Below are 16,800 nucleotides of genomic sequence, written 5' to 3' on the forward strand. Positions count from 1 at the left end.
GCTGTTATTGTTTTTGATTTCGTAAAGCAGCTTGTGTTTCTTAACCAGGCAAAGGGCAGCTAACTAGAAGGCTGGTGGTGACTGGTTAGCTCTGGGGAAGCAAGAGAGTCACCTGCACGATGTGTATAATCTGTCACACTCATTGCTTGCTCCTCCGCAGCTCACCAGCTGATGTAGGCTGTGCGTGCTGGGTCCTTCCCGCTGCTGAACAGAACTGCGCTGCACATCTGTGCTGCTAATATTAATTGTGCTTTTCACTAAAAAGCTCTCAATCTCTCTGGAAACTCTTGTCCAGTCCACCTAGTAGTCAGATTTTAGTCACAGAGATACAGTAAATTCGTCTCGTTTTAGTCAAATGAAATGGGAAAAAAAAAAAACATTTTTGTTTAGTTTTTTTCTGGGTCTATTTAGTTAGTTATAGTCTCGTCAACTGCCCCTGACAAATAGGTGTTTGATGAATATTTTGTTAATGGAATTAACAAATTAAATAATTCAAATAAACCTATTCCGGTATAGCCGGCTTCACGCAAAAAAAATGTTTCCCCATCATCAAAGGCTGTATATGTATACATGTATATATGTAGAATCTCTAGGAACTGTATTTACCAGATGTAAAGTGAAATGTGTCCCTCACTATCAAATAAACGTCTGAATCCAACTTTTGTCTTAACGGCACCATATTCATGCTGTGTAAACAGCAGGGTTGGGGCCAATTCAGAATTGTATTCAATTCAAACAATGAATTTGAACTCAATTTGAATTGATCACACCTACAGGAAGCAGGAATTTGAATTGAAGGAAGAATAATTTAATTCAAAACCATTCAAACCAATTCAACTGAGACACGAAACATGAAAGGATCATTCATTTGAAAAATCTTTTATCAAAAGGATATGCCACCTATTAATGCAAAAATACAGATTTCTAATATTAATTTGAACTTTGATTCTAATTTAAAGAGTCAGTCAAACAGTATTATTCTTTGTCACAAGATGTTCCCTTCCATGTTCCCTTCCGTGTTTGATTTAATGTATTCTGGGTTTTTTTCCCACCAGATATTTTAAAAACATTAAGGAATTATGAATGATTATAGACAACCCACAACATGATCTTGGAATATTTCCAGACCACTATAATTATAAAAAATTGTTTAATACCACATTCAATTAGTTTTAGCCAAATGTTTATAGATATTTCAATTTGAATTTGTTTTTTTTATGGTGTAGAATGCCCTGCGTGCTTTCTCTCTCAGTTCATTCTCCGCCTCATTTAGGTGTCCAACTGAGCTTATTATTAAGCCTGAGTAATTGTAGTGTGCAATACCCTATAAACTTTGGTCTAATTCCCTGAGATCTGGATATTCTCTGGAAAATGGGTCTGCTAGGCTCTGCTAGAGGCCATGTGCTGTGGGTGACAGCAAGCACAAGTCATCTGCGAAGAGCAGGCATTTAACCTCTTAATTGTGGAGACTAAGACCAAGGACTGAGGATTTTTCTAGAATAGTGTCCAATTCATTGATGTAAATATTGAAGAGCGTGGGGCTGAGATTGCAACCCTTGCAAAGGCCCTGCCCCTGGTTAAAGAATGATGTTCTTCTCTTGACAATGTTGATGCTGCACCTGTTTCCCCCCTAAATAGTCATATTATTATGCCATTTTATTGAATTATGTCATAGGTTTTGCCTCGGCACCACTTTCAATAACTTATAGAACAGTCCTGTATGCCAAATAGAATTAAATACTTTTTGGAAGACAATAAAGTGAGCATACACTGGTGTTATTGTGGTGGACATGTTATTCTATCAGGATGTTTAGGGTGGAAATATGATCGGTTGTGCGATGGTTTGGTATAAATCCAATTTGGTTTTTACTCAAGACGTTGTGCTTATTAAGGAAGTTTAGAACTCTCTATGTCTCTGCCACTGTACTCTCTATTTGCCTCTCTCTCTCTGCTCCCTCTCTCTCTGTGTCCCCCCCTCTGCTCCCCCCTCTCTCTCTTTATCTATATCTGCCTCTCTCTCTGTACCCCCCCCCCCTCTCTGTCCTCTCTATCTCTATCTGCCTCTCTCTCTATCTGCCTCTCTCTGTACCCCTCTCTCTCTCTGTCCCCCCTCTCTTTCTTTATCTGCCTCACTATCTGTCCCTCCTCTCTCTCTGTCCCCCCTCTCTCTCTCTTCATCTCTATCTGCTTCTCACTTTGTTCCCTCTCTCTCTCCATCTGCCTCTCTGTCCCCCCTCTTTCTCTCTGCCTCTCTCTGTCCTCCCCTCTCTCTCTGTACCCTCCCTTTCTCTCTCTCTGTCCACCCTCTCTATCAGCCTTTCTCTCTGTCCACCCTCTCTATCAGCCTCTCTCTATCTGCCTCTCTCTCTTCCTCTGCCTCTCTGTCCTCCCCTCTCTATCTGTCCCCCTCTCTATCTGCCTCTCTGTCCCCCCCTTCTCTCTTCATCTCTATCTGCTTCTCTCTCTGTACCCCCTCTCTCTATCTGCCTCGCTCTCTACCCCCCCTCTCTCTATCTGTTTCTCTCTCTGCCGCACCCCCCTCTCTTTATCTCTCTCTGTCCCCCCTCTCTCTACCTGCCTCTCTCTGTCCCCCCCCCTCTCTCTATCTGCCTCTCTCTGTCCCCCCCTCCTCCTCTCTCTCTCTTTATCTCTATCTACCTCTCTCTCTGTACCCCCTCCCCCCCTTTGTCCTATCTGCCACACTGGACCCATCATTAAATGCCCCCTACCTCTCATTCAAAGCACCCCTGCCCCTATCTCCCCCTCCCTGTTCTACTGACCATGCTCGATCCAAAAACACATCTTATTTTCAGTTTGACGGCAGACAGCGGACCCCCTCTGCAGTTGGTGAACAATTCTTCCACGCGTGACCCCCCCCCCCCCCCCCCCCCCCCCAGGACCCTCCCGGCCCACCCACTTTTGCTTCCCTCAGCCAATGAGGTGCAGGAGCATGGTGAGAGAGCACCAATCGCACCACTTTTGTGTCTGTATAAAACTTTTCATGAGCCTGTGCCAGGTTGCACTTTCTGTCAGTCCAGGGCTCCAGTTTGCCGGAGAGGTGAGAGAGAGAGTTGTGAGAAAGAGTACGAAGGGGGTTGACAGTTTTTATCCCAATCCCACGCTTTTATAGAGTGATGGGTAACAAATCATTTCTCTGGTTGTAAAACCTCATAACTGGAGAACTACCTACTGCGCCAAGCCACGCATTACTGGACAGACGTGTCCTAAACGTGTTTTTGTTTTGTTCTCTTCTTCTGAAGCGTCTCCTGTTTGGTGAGGATGGAGAATGCACACGCAAAAGAGCCGGAAGAGGTCGTGTCATACTTTGGTGTCGACCAGACCACCGGCCTCACACCAGAGCAGTTCAAGAAGAACCTGGCCAGATATGGTCACAATGGTGAGAAAGAGAGACTGAGATGGATGGATGGATGGATGGATGGATGGAAAATAATAGAGAAACCAAGGGATGGACAGAGGTACACGGAGATAGATAAGAGGAGGGATAGGGCTTGTTGGAAAGATGATGGTGAGGAGGAGGAAGAGGAGGAGAAAAAGGAGGAGGATCTGGTTGGGTGTAGAGGTTCAGACCCAAAATGGGGTTCATTGGTCCTAAATGCTGTGGAAAGGATGAATGCAATGGAGGGATAGACAGACAGACATACATACATACAGCAACAGGTGTTCCACTGGCTTGGACAATAGTTAGTCTTTGTTTTGGTTATGAAGAGGGGAAGGTCGAATGTTGACTCTTTGTGATTGGCCGTTGGCTGGCTGGCTGACTGACACATTGGCACACGGCAACCAAAATGGTTCACGTGACCTTGTGATGGTGCGGCAGATGCCATTTGAAGGTCAGCGGCACCAAAGGATGCTTGGGTAGTGTAGTTTGTGATCAGTCCAGTACAGGCTCTCTATCGTGGTTGGTTGGATTCCAGAAGTTCATGACAACTTCTACTTGCATAACTGTTGTATCAGTCCTTTTATTTGAGTGTATTTGCAGTTAGCACACTTGATAATAACATTGAGGGGCTAAGCATCAGACTTGATATACAGAGGCAAAAGTCAAGTTATGAAGCTTATGATAATATTTTTTTACAAAAATGTTTCTTCTTGGTCATCCGTGCTTAAATCATGATATGAAGCATTGGTATAGTCATTGTCTCATCCAGCCAATCAAAAGCAACGACAGACTCAAGGCTCTGATTGGCTAACCAATCAGAGGTCAGTGAGAAGGACAGAGGTTTGCAATGGCTACTGTCGGGCCGACCTGGAACAAACCAAGGCCCTAACACTCGTTTGCAAACGTTTGCTAAAGAAAACCACTTAGTTCGATCCTTTAGAAATAAAGTAGAATCACAGGTGTGCAATACCAGTTTGTTCATGTTTTTGTTTTTGTATCATTTGAAGGTTTGAAATGAGTTCAGAGAGATTTCAGTCCTGACGTAAGTTATCAATCAAAAGGTGGATGACATGAGCTAAGTAAAGGTTTTTAGCTAATTAACTATAGGCATTTGTATCAAGTGCACAAGTTTGCACCTGTATTTTCAATGACCTGATCTGACCGTGAAACAGGTGGAAACAAAGGCTTTGTAAATCTGGTCCTTTATGTTTAAACAGTGCAGAATTAGCATTTCTGCTATCAAAGTTAGAGGTAGCAGGCCTAATGCTGATCTCAATTAGCAATGTTAGTAGCAAATAGCAATGCTATGGTAATAATCTCCCGTCTCTCGCTTTCCCCTTTTACAGAGCTGCCAGCTGAGATTGGTGAGTTCCCAACGTTATCTTTGCCCCTCACACACCTGTCTGTGGTCGGTCTGCACACACTCTCCTATTTCTGTCCCAATGTCCAGGAGGTTACACATCCCATCAGTCACACTACCTCTTTATTTCTTGCCACCATGTCACACACATTTGCAGTCACACATACACACCTGTTGTTCTGCTTCCTGCCTGGGATGATGGACTTCCTGTCAGTCGTGCCATCGTGACATCTGTCATCACAAACCCTCCAGACATTCCTGATTCACCCATTTATCTCTGTATATGCCCCCTCTAGGGTTTAAAATCACTGGATTGGTTGGTGTAGAGTAGCCATATTTCTTATCCAATCCGATGCTTGACAGGGAGTGGCTACACACTTCAGAGAGAAGGAAGGGGAGGATGTGAATGGGATTCCTCTTCTTGTCAAACTTCTCATAACCCTGAAAGAAAAGGATCTTCCTATGCACAGATCTGTGTCCTTACATACCCATCCCATCTGTCACACAAAACCTCAAAAACCCAGAAGTAAAAACTTAAATTGGGTTATCACTAGTTAACACAGTCACAAAGTCATAAACCCCACCCGTTTCTACAATTTCTCTTCTAAAAATCGGATTTTAAACCAGAGGTGGCCGGTAGCACCTCAATTGGGGAAAACCGCCTCATAGTGATGGCTGGAACAGAATAAATGGAATGGTATTGAACACATCAAGGACACAATTTCCATGTTTTTGATACCATTTCATTTATTCTGTTCCAGCCATTATTATGAGCCTTCCTCCCCTCAGCAGCCTCCTGTGTTTTAAACCTAACCCTAAACTTAACGTTAATCTTAACCACACTTCTAACTTTATGCCTAATCCTAACCTTAAATTAAGGCCAAAAATGTCATTTTTGCTTTGATACATTTTTATGACACACCCAGTTTTTGACTCTGTGGCTGTGTTATCTAGTGGGAACCCTTCCAGTTGTGTTGCGTGTGTCTACCCATGAGAGATTATTATCACACTGACTATTCCTCCCTGTAACGGTTATGATTCTCACCTCTGACAGTACTATATCATCGTGATGCAATAGAGACATGGTCATCGAAATTGTTAAAAAAAAGTTTTAAAAACAATTATAATAAATGCAACAGTTGGACAATGGATGAAGGCACTGCAAACCAGATATTGACTGAATTGTAGCACATAAAACATTTTACTGGCACGGACAAATAATGAACGGAGTCCAGGGATTTAGGTATTCAATTTATTGTAGAATGTCCCAATATTTGGGGGGCGGCGGGGGGATGCACTCATATATACATTTCCTTATTATATCAGCTATTTGTTTGTGAGTTAAAATAAGGGAACGTATATGTGCCTACTTTGCATATATTTGCATGTATGCATGAATTTGCATATATTACACATTAACATAAAGGGGAGAGACAGGGCTGTAACAACTAAACACTTGCACTGTCTACCCTATTTGCACTCACCTGCGCTGTCTCAACTGCCTCATTAATTACAGTTATTTTATTTTATGAAAAAAAAAATCCAATCCAATTGGTAGTAGTTACAGTCTTGTCTCATCGCTCATCGAGCCATTCGTCCTCCGAAACACAACCCAACCAAGCCGCACTGCTTCTTGACACAATGCCCATCCAACCCGGAAGCCAGCCGCAGCAATGTGTCGGAGGAAACACCGTACACCCGGCGACCTTGTCAGCGTGCACTGCATCCAGCCCGCCACAGGAGTCACTAGTGTGCGATGAGTCAAGGATGTCCCTGCCGGCCAAACCCTCCCTAACCCGGATGACGCTGGGCCAATTATGCGCCGCCCCATGGGCCTCCCGGTCGTGGCCGGCTGCGACAGAGCCTGGACTCGAACCCAGAATCTCTAGTGGCACAGCTAGCACTGCGATGCAGTGCCTTAGACCACTGCACCACTCAGGAGGCCCCTTCATTAATTACTGTTGTTGTCACTTTATTTAGGATAAAACAACAAGTGTATCAATAGCAGGATACCCTTGGATTATAAATCAACACGCTTGGCTCTGGATTACACCTACTTTACATTGTTTGTGAGACCAGACATGCACTACATGATCAAAAGTATGTAGACACCTGCTCGTTGAACATCTCATGCCAAAATCATGGGCATTAATATGGAGTTGGTCCCTTCTTTGCTGCCATAACAGCCTTCACTCTTCTGGGAAGACTTTCCACTGGATGTAGGAACATTGCTGCGGGGACTTGCTTCCATTCAGCCACAAGAGTGTTAGTGAGGTTGGGCACTGATGTTGGGCGATTAGGCCTGGCTCGCAGTGGGTGTTCCAATTCATCCCAAAGGTGTTTGATGGGGTTGAGGTCAGGACAGGCACAAGCAAGAGAATGTAAGAATCGCAGGAGTAAAGTGAAAACAATCAATCGAGTGAGATTTAAGTGACAAGGTTTTGCGCCCCACAAACAGAGGGGCTGAATAAGACAGCCCCTCAGGTGGTCGGCCGGGCGTGCACGTTGCTAGGGAACATTTCTGTTGGTTTCCACATTGCATGATGTTGGCAAGTGTCTTGAAGAGTGCACTCCTCTTTAGGTCTGATTTTTCTGCGTGTGTAGTAGTAGTAGTATTGCGATTTAATTTGGCATTATTTTTATTGTTGTATTGTGCTAATACACTCCTGCCAACACACACAGATCCACACACACACTGACATTATTCTCATTCCCCCCTCTCTTTCTATCTGCCTCTCTCTTTCTATCTGCCTCGCTTTCTATCTGCTTCTCTCTTTCTATCTATCTGCCTCTCCCTTTCTATCTATCTGCCTCTCTCTTTCTATCTATCTGCCTCTCTCTTTCTATCTATCTGCCTCGCTTTCTATCTGCCTCTCTCTTTCTATCTGCCTCTCTCTTTCTATCTGCCTCTCTCTTTCTATCTATCTGCCTCTCTCTTGCTATCTATCTGCCTTTCCCTTTCTATCCATCTGCCTCTCCCTTTCTATCTATCTGCCTCTCTTTCTATCTATCTGCCTCTCTCTTTCTATCTATCTGCCTCTCTCTTTCTATCTATCTCTCTCTCTCTCTCTCTCTCAGGTAAGACCATCTGGGAGTTGGTCGTAGAGCAGTTTGAGGATCTGTTGGTCAGAATCCTGCTGCTGGCTGCCTGCATCTCTTTTGTAAGTAGACAGTTGTCACTGATTTTGACCGACTATGGTAAAAAGATATTGCTATGGGTTACAGGGGAAAGATTGCAGAGTAATGACACAAGACAAGGTAAAGACATGACCTCCTAGTCGCTAGATTCATTGCTGCGTTAGAATGGTGAATGACTTCAGATGTTCTGTTCCTAACTTCATTGGTATAAGACAAAGTGATGTCATCTGGTCTGCTCCTCAATGATTGGTGTAATTAGAGCAAGGGGAAGATATTCATGCATTGATAATACCTATTGAGTCTTCTCAGATCTCCACAAGTGGGTTAGGGTCTATACAGGTCGATAGGTTTGGGTGTATGTATCTGTTTGTTGGTGTTAGCACAAGTGAGGTCACTTCCTGTCAATTTCCTCCCTCCACGTCCTCTCCTTACCCCAACGCAGGATGGGTAAATGTTTCAGCGTAGCAGCTGTGCATGGTGGCAGAGGCCATGAGAGGACACTGAAAGCTAACACACACACACACACACAAGGTTACATACCTGCACAATGAAAGACACATACTGTACACACACACAGGTCAATTATGATTTGCGTACACACACACACAGAACACATGCTGTGACCCGTCAAGTTATATTTCACATGGATTGATGTCCTCCCTCTCTCCCTCCCTCGCTTACTCACTCACTCGCTCGCTCGCTCACTCTAGGAATCCCTCCCCCATCCCTCTCTCTCACTATTTCATTTCACTGTTGTCTCCCCTCCACCCTCCTGTCTCGCTCTCTCTTTTCAAATCTGTTTCGGGGGTGGGGGGGGGGTGACACAATGTTGTAACCCCCCCCCCCAACCCTCTACGCTCTGTCCCTGGCCAGCTGTCATTATGGCCTTAGAAAGAATGGTGTGTGTGTGCGATATAGTGTGTGTGTGTGTGTGCATGGTGTGTACGTGCGTGCGTGCATGTGTGTGACAAGAGGGCGCGAGGGGAGAGAGGCCCGCGTTATTTTAAGAAAGTCTCAAGCCAGGCCGAGAAACTGTATCCTTCCACAAAGGTCAGGGATGAAAGGAACGAAGGATTGCCGGCGAGAACGCAAGAGAGAGACGGTGTTGCACAATGGCATTGATTGTTGCAAAGACAAACAAACCGATGATGATAGGTCCATACAGCATATGGTTGAGGAAGACACTGTAGTGATTATATTATGCATTTATGAATGACATATTATTAAGTTGATATACTGCGTGAATGCATAAACGCATTGGCAATATTGCTGCAATGTTTCTCATGTACTTCCAAGTGAAGTTTTGCTAGGAATGGAAGGGCTCTGCGATAGCACGGTACGTGTGCGGAGGCTACAATGGATTTCAATGCGGTAACTTTTAGAATAGAGAGACAGAGAGGATGAGCGATATAGAGATCTTAAAAGAGAGGGAATAAGATAATACATGGATCGAAACAAGAAAAGAAAGAAAGAAACAAGCAAAAGAAAGAGAGAAAGAGACAGAAAGAAAGAGAGAGAAAGAAAGAACGAAAGAAAGGAGGAAAGAAAGAGGATGGAAGAATGAAATCATTGCACTAAGGAACAACGGAGTAGAGAAGGGAGAGGCGATGGAAGAAGGTAAAAAGAGGACGGTTTGGACAAAGGAATAGGCAATAAAGAATAATGGATGGACGTATAACATAATGGAGGGATGGAGGGATTTCTGTCTCTCTCTGTGGGTTAGATTGCTTCTCACTCTGCTTCAGTGGATCAGAACTGATCTGTGTCCATGTCAACACAGCATCTTTCCTAAACAGACCAGTGACAACAACTCGTTACACTCACATACACGAAAGCGCACACACACACACGTGAGGAAACACACACACAAAAACTCCCTCTATCACACATGCACATGTGCACGGACACGCATACAAAAAAAAAGTCTTGCATAGAGTGGAAAAAAGTGATTCTGATATAGGCGCATACTGTCAAGTGTCATAAAAATGCATTCCATTCCATTGTCACTAAACATAAATTCTCTTTCTCCCTCTCTTTCTCTCCCTCTGTCTCTCTCTCGCTTTCAGGTGCTGGCCTTGTTTGAGGAAGGTGAGGAAACAGTCACAGCCTTCGTGGAACCCTTAGTCATCCTCCTCATTCTCATCGCTAATGCCATCGTTGGAGTCTGGCAGGTCAGTTAGTGGAAACACACACACGCGCGCACACACAAACACCACACACACACACACACACACACATAATACATCACATGCATTAGTTTACCCGCTCAGGGTCAGAATGTGTTAACCGCGGGGTGGGGGTGTTAAAGGGGGAAATGCAGCAGCCCCCAGTCCTACAGTAAAAATACAGAGGGACGATCAGGTTACCGCAAGCCACAAGCAGCGGGTCCATATTGGCCTTGTGGTGGTCATTTGGAAACTATGTACAAGGATTCACACATAGGGGGGTTATGGGACGAGGGAGCGGGGAGGGGGTGGATGTGACGGGTGTAGGGGGTGGCCATATTGGCATAAGTCTGGCTTTACACTTCTGGACGGGAGGTCAGGAGGAACTGATGTTCTGTGGGGTTATTGTTGCCCTGTAGGAGCGCAATGCAGAGAGCGCCATCGAGGCTCTGAAAGAGTATGAACCTGAGATGGGGAAGGTTTACCGGTCGGACAGGAAGAACGTCCAGATGATCAAGGCCAGGGAGATCGTCCCTGGAGATGTGGTGGAGGTGTCCGGTAAGATTCAGATCTGTGCCCAAGGGCAACTTCTACCCCAACCGGCCCAAGAGTTGTAGGCCCAGTTCCAAGTCGACCCATAGCCCCAATACCCACAAGCCACTAAAAATGAATGTAGATCTGATGTAATCGAGAGAGAATCTACCTGGCCTATCAGAGACGAAGGGTGTACAATTTGTCACAAAATATGTCAAAGTGCTTGAATCTGTCAAATCCTCTCAGATGAACATCACGTCTTTAGGGTTTGCTATTAGCCCCCCCAAGAAAAATAAATAAACAAACAAGGCCTAATACCCATGGTGAATATTGTCAGTCTACTGGTTGACAGACACATCACAAAGGGCACTCTATTCACTTTATAGTCATAGGGCTCTGGTCAAAAGTAGTGCACTATGTACTGTAGGCCCCAGGACCCCTGAGGGTACTTGGCTTATCCACAGAGTGTACTTGAGAAGACTCATGACACCATAGGGCTACTGGTAAAATGCACATGAGGGGGTACTTCAGGGGTACTCAGGGCAGAGCAAAATTCACTTGGTGGTACAGTAACTGAAAAAGGTTGGGAACCACTGATGCAGGATATAGGCTGATATTTGGGATGCATACCAGAGGCTGGTCCTGGGTCAGATTGCTTTATCGCTCTAATGGTTAAGGTTAGGTTTAGGGTTGGCTAATCTGATCCAAGTATAGATAAAGGGACAGATTTGACCAATAAGGGCACATTTTAATGTTGAATGCGTGTTATTCATTTTGCAGGCACAATTTCCAAATTTAGCAGGTGACCTAAGAACAAACACTATAATTAATGCATTACATTTATATTTGACATTTGAGTCATTTTACAGAGGCTCTTAGCCAATGAGTCTTACAGTAGTGAGTCCATACATGTTTTCTTTTGAACCCACAACCCTGGCGTTGCAAGTGCCATGCTCTACCAACTGAGCCACACGGGACCTGCACCAATGTACTAGATGTGTGGCTTGGCATTGTGAACGAGTGTGTGTGTGTGTGTGCCCGTGCGTATTTGAGAGGGTAAGAAAGAGAGAGAGAGAGGGATAGAGAGCGTATGACAATGACTAAGTGTCATTGTGTGAAGAAGGGAGGGAGGGTGGCTGTCCTTGTGTCCTTGAGACAGTGGGTCCTTTTAAGGCAATCAGAGGGTAAGAGAGAGGGAGGTGTAGAGAGAACGAGAGAAAGTTATATATACTGTATATACTGTAAGTGACAGTAAAACAGTGTAACCATCATCCATACATTTTGTTGTTTATTTATTAGCCATTCTTTATTTTTATTTTTATAATCCTATTTTTATTTAATGAAATAAAAAATGACCGAAGATTCCACAATACAGCAGCAGTGTTGTACCTGTATACATGATTAGATGTACTGTTATTATTACTACTGAAATGAACTGTATTTCATTATCCTCATTCCATTGTACTGAAATGCTGTACCACTATACTGCTTTGGCAATATCTACAAATTGTATTTCATGCCAATAAAGCAATCTGAATTTGATGTTGAATTTGAGAGTGATAACGTGTGTGCTTAGTACTCACACCCGTCTATTTATCTCTCTCTCTTACACCCTCTCTCTCTCTCTCTTTCTCTCCCCCATACACCTGTTTGCTATCACATCGCTGTGTCTCGCCCTCTGTCTTTCTCTCCCTCTCGTTCTGTCTGTCCGTGGGGTCGGCTTTCAGTGTTGCTACTCATCCAAAGTTCTAAGACGAGTCAGTCACGTCAGGCTCTCTCTCTCACTCTCATTATTGGCTCTCTCTCTCTCTCATTATTGGCTCTGTCTCTCACTCTCATTATTGGCTCTCTCTCTCACTCTCATTATTGGCTCTCTCTCTCACTCTCTTTATTGGCTCTCTCTCTCACTCTCTTTATTGGCTCTCTCTCTCACTCTCTTTATTGGCTCTCTCGCTCATTCTCTTTATTGGCTCTCTCTCACTCTCTTTATTGTCTCTCTCTCACTCTCTTTATTGGCTCTCTCTCTCACTCTCATTATTGGCTCTCTCTCTCACTCTCATTATTGGCTCTCTCTCGCACTCTCATTATTGGCTCTCTCTCTCACTCTCATTATTGGCATGTACTTTGAATTCATTGGGTCTTCATTGGCATGTACTTTCAATTCATTGGGTCTTCATTGGCATGTACTTTCAATTTATTGGGTCTTCATTGGCATGTACTTTCAATTTATTGGGTCTTCATTGGCATGTACTTTCAATTCATTGGGTCTTCATTGGCATGTACTTTCAATTCATTGGGTCTTCATTGGCATGTACTTTCAATTTATTGGGTCTTCATTGGCATGTACTTTCAATTCATTGGGTCTTCATTGGCATGTACTTTCAATTCATTGGGTCTTCATTGGCATGTACTTTCAATTCATTGGGTCTTCATTGGCATGGGAAGCAATGTTTTACATTGTGTATGTCACTTGCTTTGGCAATCACAAATAAACAGTTCAAATTAAAAAACACAAGTTATATTATTAACTATGTACAGTGTTGTTACAACGAGTAAATAGTACAAGTGTTTTCCGAATAGGTAATATAATTGTTTTTTTTTCGTTTGGTTATAATGTGGTTGGATCAGACTGTCCTGAGGCTTTGTTGGGTTGGTAGGGGTTAATAAACTTCGAGAGTCAAGACTAGTTGGATGAGGGGACTTTTCTCCATGATCAATTCTCTCACTCTAATTTTGCCATACTGAAGAGTCAAGATGTCAAATGGTGATATTTTGACAATGTTAAAAAGCAGTGCGTTGGACAGAATACACTGTAAAAATAAGTCAGACTAAGCACAATGTTATCCAGGGAAAACCTTGATTGTGATAAAGACTGTGGATTCCAGTGTAGCAATTATGTTTGAACATACGTGAAATGAACTCTGAAGTGGAGTGGAGTGTGTGTGTGTGTGTGTGTGTATGTGTGTGTGTGTGTGTGTGTGTGTGTGTGTGTGTGTGTGTGTGTGTGTGTGTGTGTGTGTGTGTGTGTGTGTGTGTGTGTGTATATGCATGAAGTTGAGACAGCTACTTTGAGCTAACATTGTATATGTTTGTTCTTTCTTTCCCAGTTGGTGACAAAGTCCCCGCTGACATCAGACTCGTCAAAATAAACTCTACTACTCTGCGGGTTGACCAGTCCATCCTCACTGGTGAGTGATATTATCAACTCTGACTGTCAGTCGTAACCATCTTTACAAGACCACAATAAAAAAGAAATGAGGGCTGACAGAGTTAATCAGTTAACTCGAGTTCACTTTTTGTCATTTTAGTGCACTCTTTTTTTCCCCTCATTGTCTGAAAGCATTGAAAATACACTGAAAACATTCCCCGCATTGTCTGAAAGCATTGAAAATACACTGAAAACATTCCCCGCATTGTCTGAAAGCATTGAAAATACACTGAAAACATCCAAAATACATGATATATACAGCTAAAATCTACAATGCCATGTAAAAACAAGTTGACATTGAGGTTCAGTAAAGTGCGCTTTCTCAATTTGAACCGTTATTTTAGACAAAACCAAGACGTCAATATTCTTGCAATGTTTTTTGTATGAATTTTTTTTAATTACACTTGGAATATGCAATAAAATCCTGAGAGTTAACTTGATTAAATGTGTTTCATCTTTTGACAGCCCTATTATAAATACATGTAAAACAATTTTGTTGTAAAACTCTCTCACTCTATCTGCCTCTCTGTCTCTCACCTCGCTCAGGTGAGTCTGTCAGTGTGATCAAGCACACTGATGCCGTCCCAGACATGAGAGCTGTCAACCAGGACAAGAAGAACATGCTTTTCTCTGTGAGGGACTCTCCTACATTTTTATCCATCTATCTATCTTTCTATTCCTCCATCTCGGAATCTTTCCATCAATCTAACTGTCATTTTCCACACTCCTGCCCTCTTCTACTCTCCATCTCCTCCACCCTTACAGCCATTCATTGACCGCTCCCTCTTTTCCCCTCTCACTCTCACTCTTTCCACTATCTCCTTCTCCCCTCTCTCTTTCTGTCTCCCCTTCTCCCCCACTCTCCCTCCCTTTATCTCGCTCCCTCTGTCTATCCCTCAAGGGCACCAACATTGCATCAGGCAAGGCTATCGGCGTAGCCGTGGCAACTGGTGTCTCTACAGAGATTGGGAAGATCCGCGATCAGATGGCTGCGACAGAGCAGGAGAAGACACCCCTGCAGGCCAAACTGGACGAGTTCGGAGAGCAGCTCTCCAAGGTGAGACAGACAGCTACTACTATACTACTACTACACTGCTACTACACTACTATTACTACTACTACTACTACTACACTACTACTACTGCTGCTACACTACTACTACTACTACTACTACTACTACTACACTACTGCTGCTACACTACTAATACTACTACTTCACTACTACTGCTACACTACTACTACTACACTGTTACTACATCACTACTACTGCTGCTATACTACTACTACTACTACTACTACATTACAACTACTGCTGCTATACTACTACTACTACTACTACTACTACTACTACAGCTGCTATACTACTACTACTACACTACTACTACTACACTGCTACTACTGCTGCTACACTACTACTACTACTACTACACTACTACTACTACTCCACTACTATTAATACACTACTACTACTACTACTGCTGCTATACTACTACTACTACTACTACTACTACTACTACAGATGCTACTACTACTACTCCACTACTATTAATACACTACTACTACTGCTGCTACACTACTATTACTACTACTACAGCTACACTACTACTACTACAATTCTACTACACTACCCTTTAGTTGTTGCAACTTGACAAGATGAGTTTCCCCACGGCCTTAAAATGGTCAAGTAGCCAATTTTTACCCGTTTTGATTTGATACATCTTAAAGGGATATTTCACCCAAATTACAAAATGACATTGCAAAAGTCATACCTTGTCCATAGACTTAGAATGTAAGGAAACCAATAGTGCAATGATTACAATTGTATTATATATATTTTTAAACCAGGGTTTATCTGACAACCTGTGGTTGTCTATTCCATAACAGGTCATCTCCCTGATCTGTGTTGCCGTGTGGATGATCAACATTGGCCACTTCAATGACCCTGTCCATGGAGGCTCCTGGATCCGCGGGGCCGTCTACTACTTCAAGATCGCTGTGGCCCTGGCTGTGGCTGCCATTCCTGAGGGTGAGCAACTGATACTGGACTAGCACTAATCTAATCTAAAAAGTCTAGATGGGTCAAAGTAAAGTGGACACAAGTCAATCAACCAATCACCCTCAAGACTGTGTTAACCTGGGCTAAAGCCTATGTAGCAAAACAAATGTATTTATTTTTTTATTTATTTTACCTTTATTTAACCAGGTAGGCAAGTTGAGAACAAGTTCTCATTTACAATTGCGACCTGGCCAAGATAAAGCAAAGCAGTTCGACAGATACAACAACACAGAGTTACACATGGAGTAAAACAAACATACAGTCAATAATAAAGTATAAACAAGTCTATATACAATGTGAGCAAATGAGGTGAGAAGGGAGGTAAAGGTAAAATGCATGTCTTCAGGTCTCAAGAGAGGTTTCAATTCACAAGAACATGGTTTACTGTATAACTAATAACACTCTTTTCCCCTCACTCTCTACCATCTGTCCCCCTTCTCCCCCCTCTCTCTCCCTCCCAGGTCTGCCCGCTGTGATCACCACCTGCCTGGCTCTGGGTACCCGCCGTATGGCCAAGAAGAACGCCATCGTCCGCTCCCTGCCCTCTGTGGAGACCCTGGGCTGCACCTCCGTCATCTGCTCCGACAAGACTGGCACCCTCACCACTAACCAGATGTGTGTCACCAAGGTAGGTACACACACATGCCGCACAAACACACACACACGCCGCACAAACACACACACACCGTACAAACACACACACACGCCGTACAAACACACACACACGTCGTACAAACACAAATGCACATGTGTGCTGTGCGTTCTAACACACACACACACACACACACACACACACACATCAGAGATCCAACACACTGTAAAAAAAAAACGTGTAATTTGTTGATCAAATGTTGAGGAAACACACAATCCTATTGCAGCTGGTTGCCTTACAATTTTACATTGATTCAAACCTCAATGCTGACTTGCAAAGTGATGTGT

At 43.5% G+C, this 16,800-nt stretch overlaps 1 protein-coding gene across 1 annotated transcript in view; it reads left to right on the forward strand.

Annotated features, from left to right (window-relative positions):
- The first annotated feature begins 2,805 nt into the window (after nt 1–2,805).
- The window catches only part of atp2a1 (ATPase sarcoplasmic/endoplasmic reticulum Ca2+ transporting 1), a 30,558-nt gene continuing 16,563 nt past the window's right edge, over nt 2,806–16,800 (forward strand). The window contains exons 1-11 of the mRNA XM_090192976.1: nt 2,806–3,058; nt 3,261–3,397; nt 4,747–4,764; nt 7,839–7,921; nt 9,965–10,069; nt 10,483–10,621; nt 13,705–13,785; nt 14,352–14,437; nt 14,707–14,862; nt 15,690–15,831; nt 16,323–16,489. Of these exons, the coding sequence (XP_090049102.1) occupies nt 3,280–3,397; nt 4,747–4,764; nt 7,839–7,921; nt 9,965–10,069; nt 10,483–10,621; nt 13,705–13,785; nt 14,352–14,437; nt 14,707–14,862; nt 15,690–15,831; nt 16,323–16,489 (1,095 nt within the window). The 5' untranslated portion in view covers nt 2,806–3,058; nt 3,261–3,279. The remainder of the gene's footprint in view (nt 3,059–3,260; nt 3,398–4,746; nt 4,765–7,838; nt 7,922–9,964; nt 10,070–10,482; nt 10,622–13,704; nt 13,786–14,351; nt 14,438–14,706; nt 14,863–15,689; nt 15,832–16,322; nt 16,490–16,800) is intronic.

The sequence above is a fragment of the Oncorhynchus mykiss genome, chromosome 12 (assembly GCF_057628025.1).
Source record: "Oncorhynchus mykiss isolate SJ-2025 chromosome 12, ASM5762802v1, whole genome shotgun sequence".
NCBI classification, from domain to species: domain Eukaryota; kingdom Metazoa; phylum Chordata; class Actinopteri; order Salmoniformes; family Salmonidae; genus Oncorhynchus; species Oncorhynchus mykiss.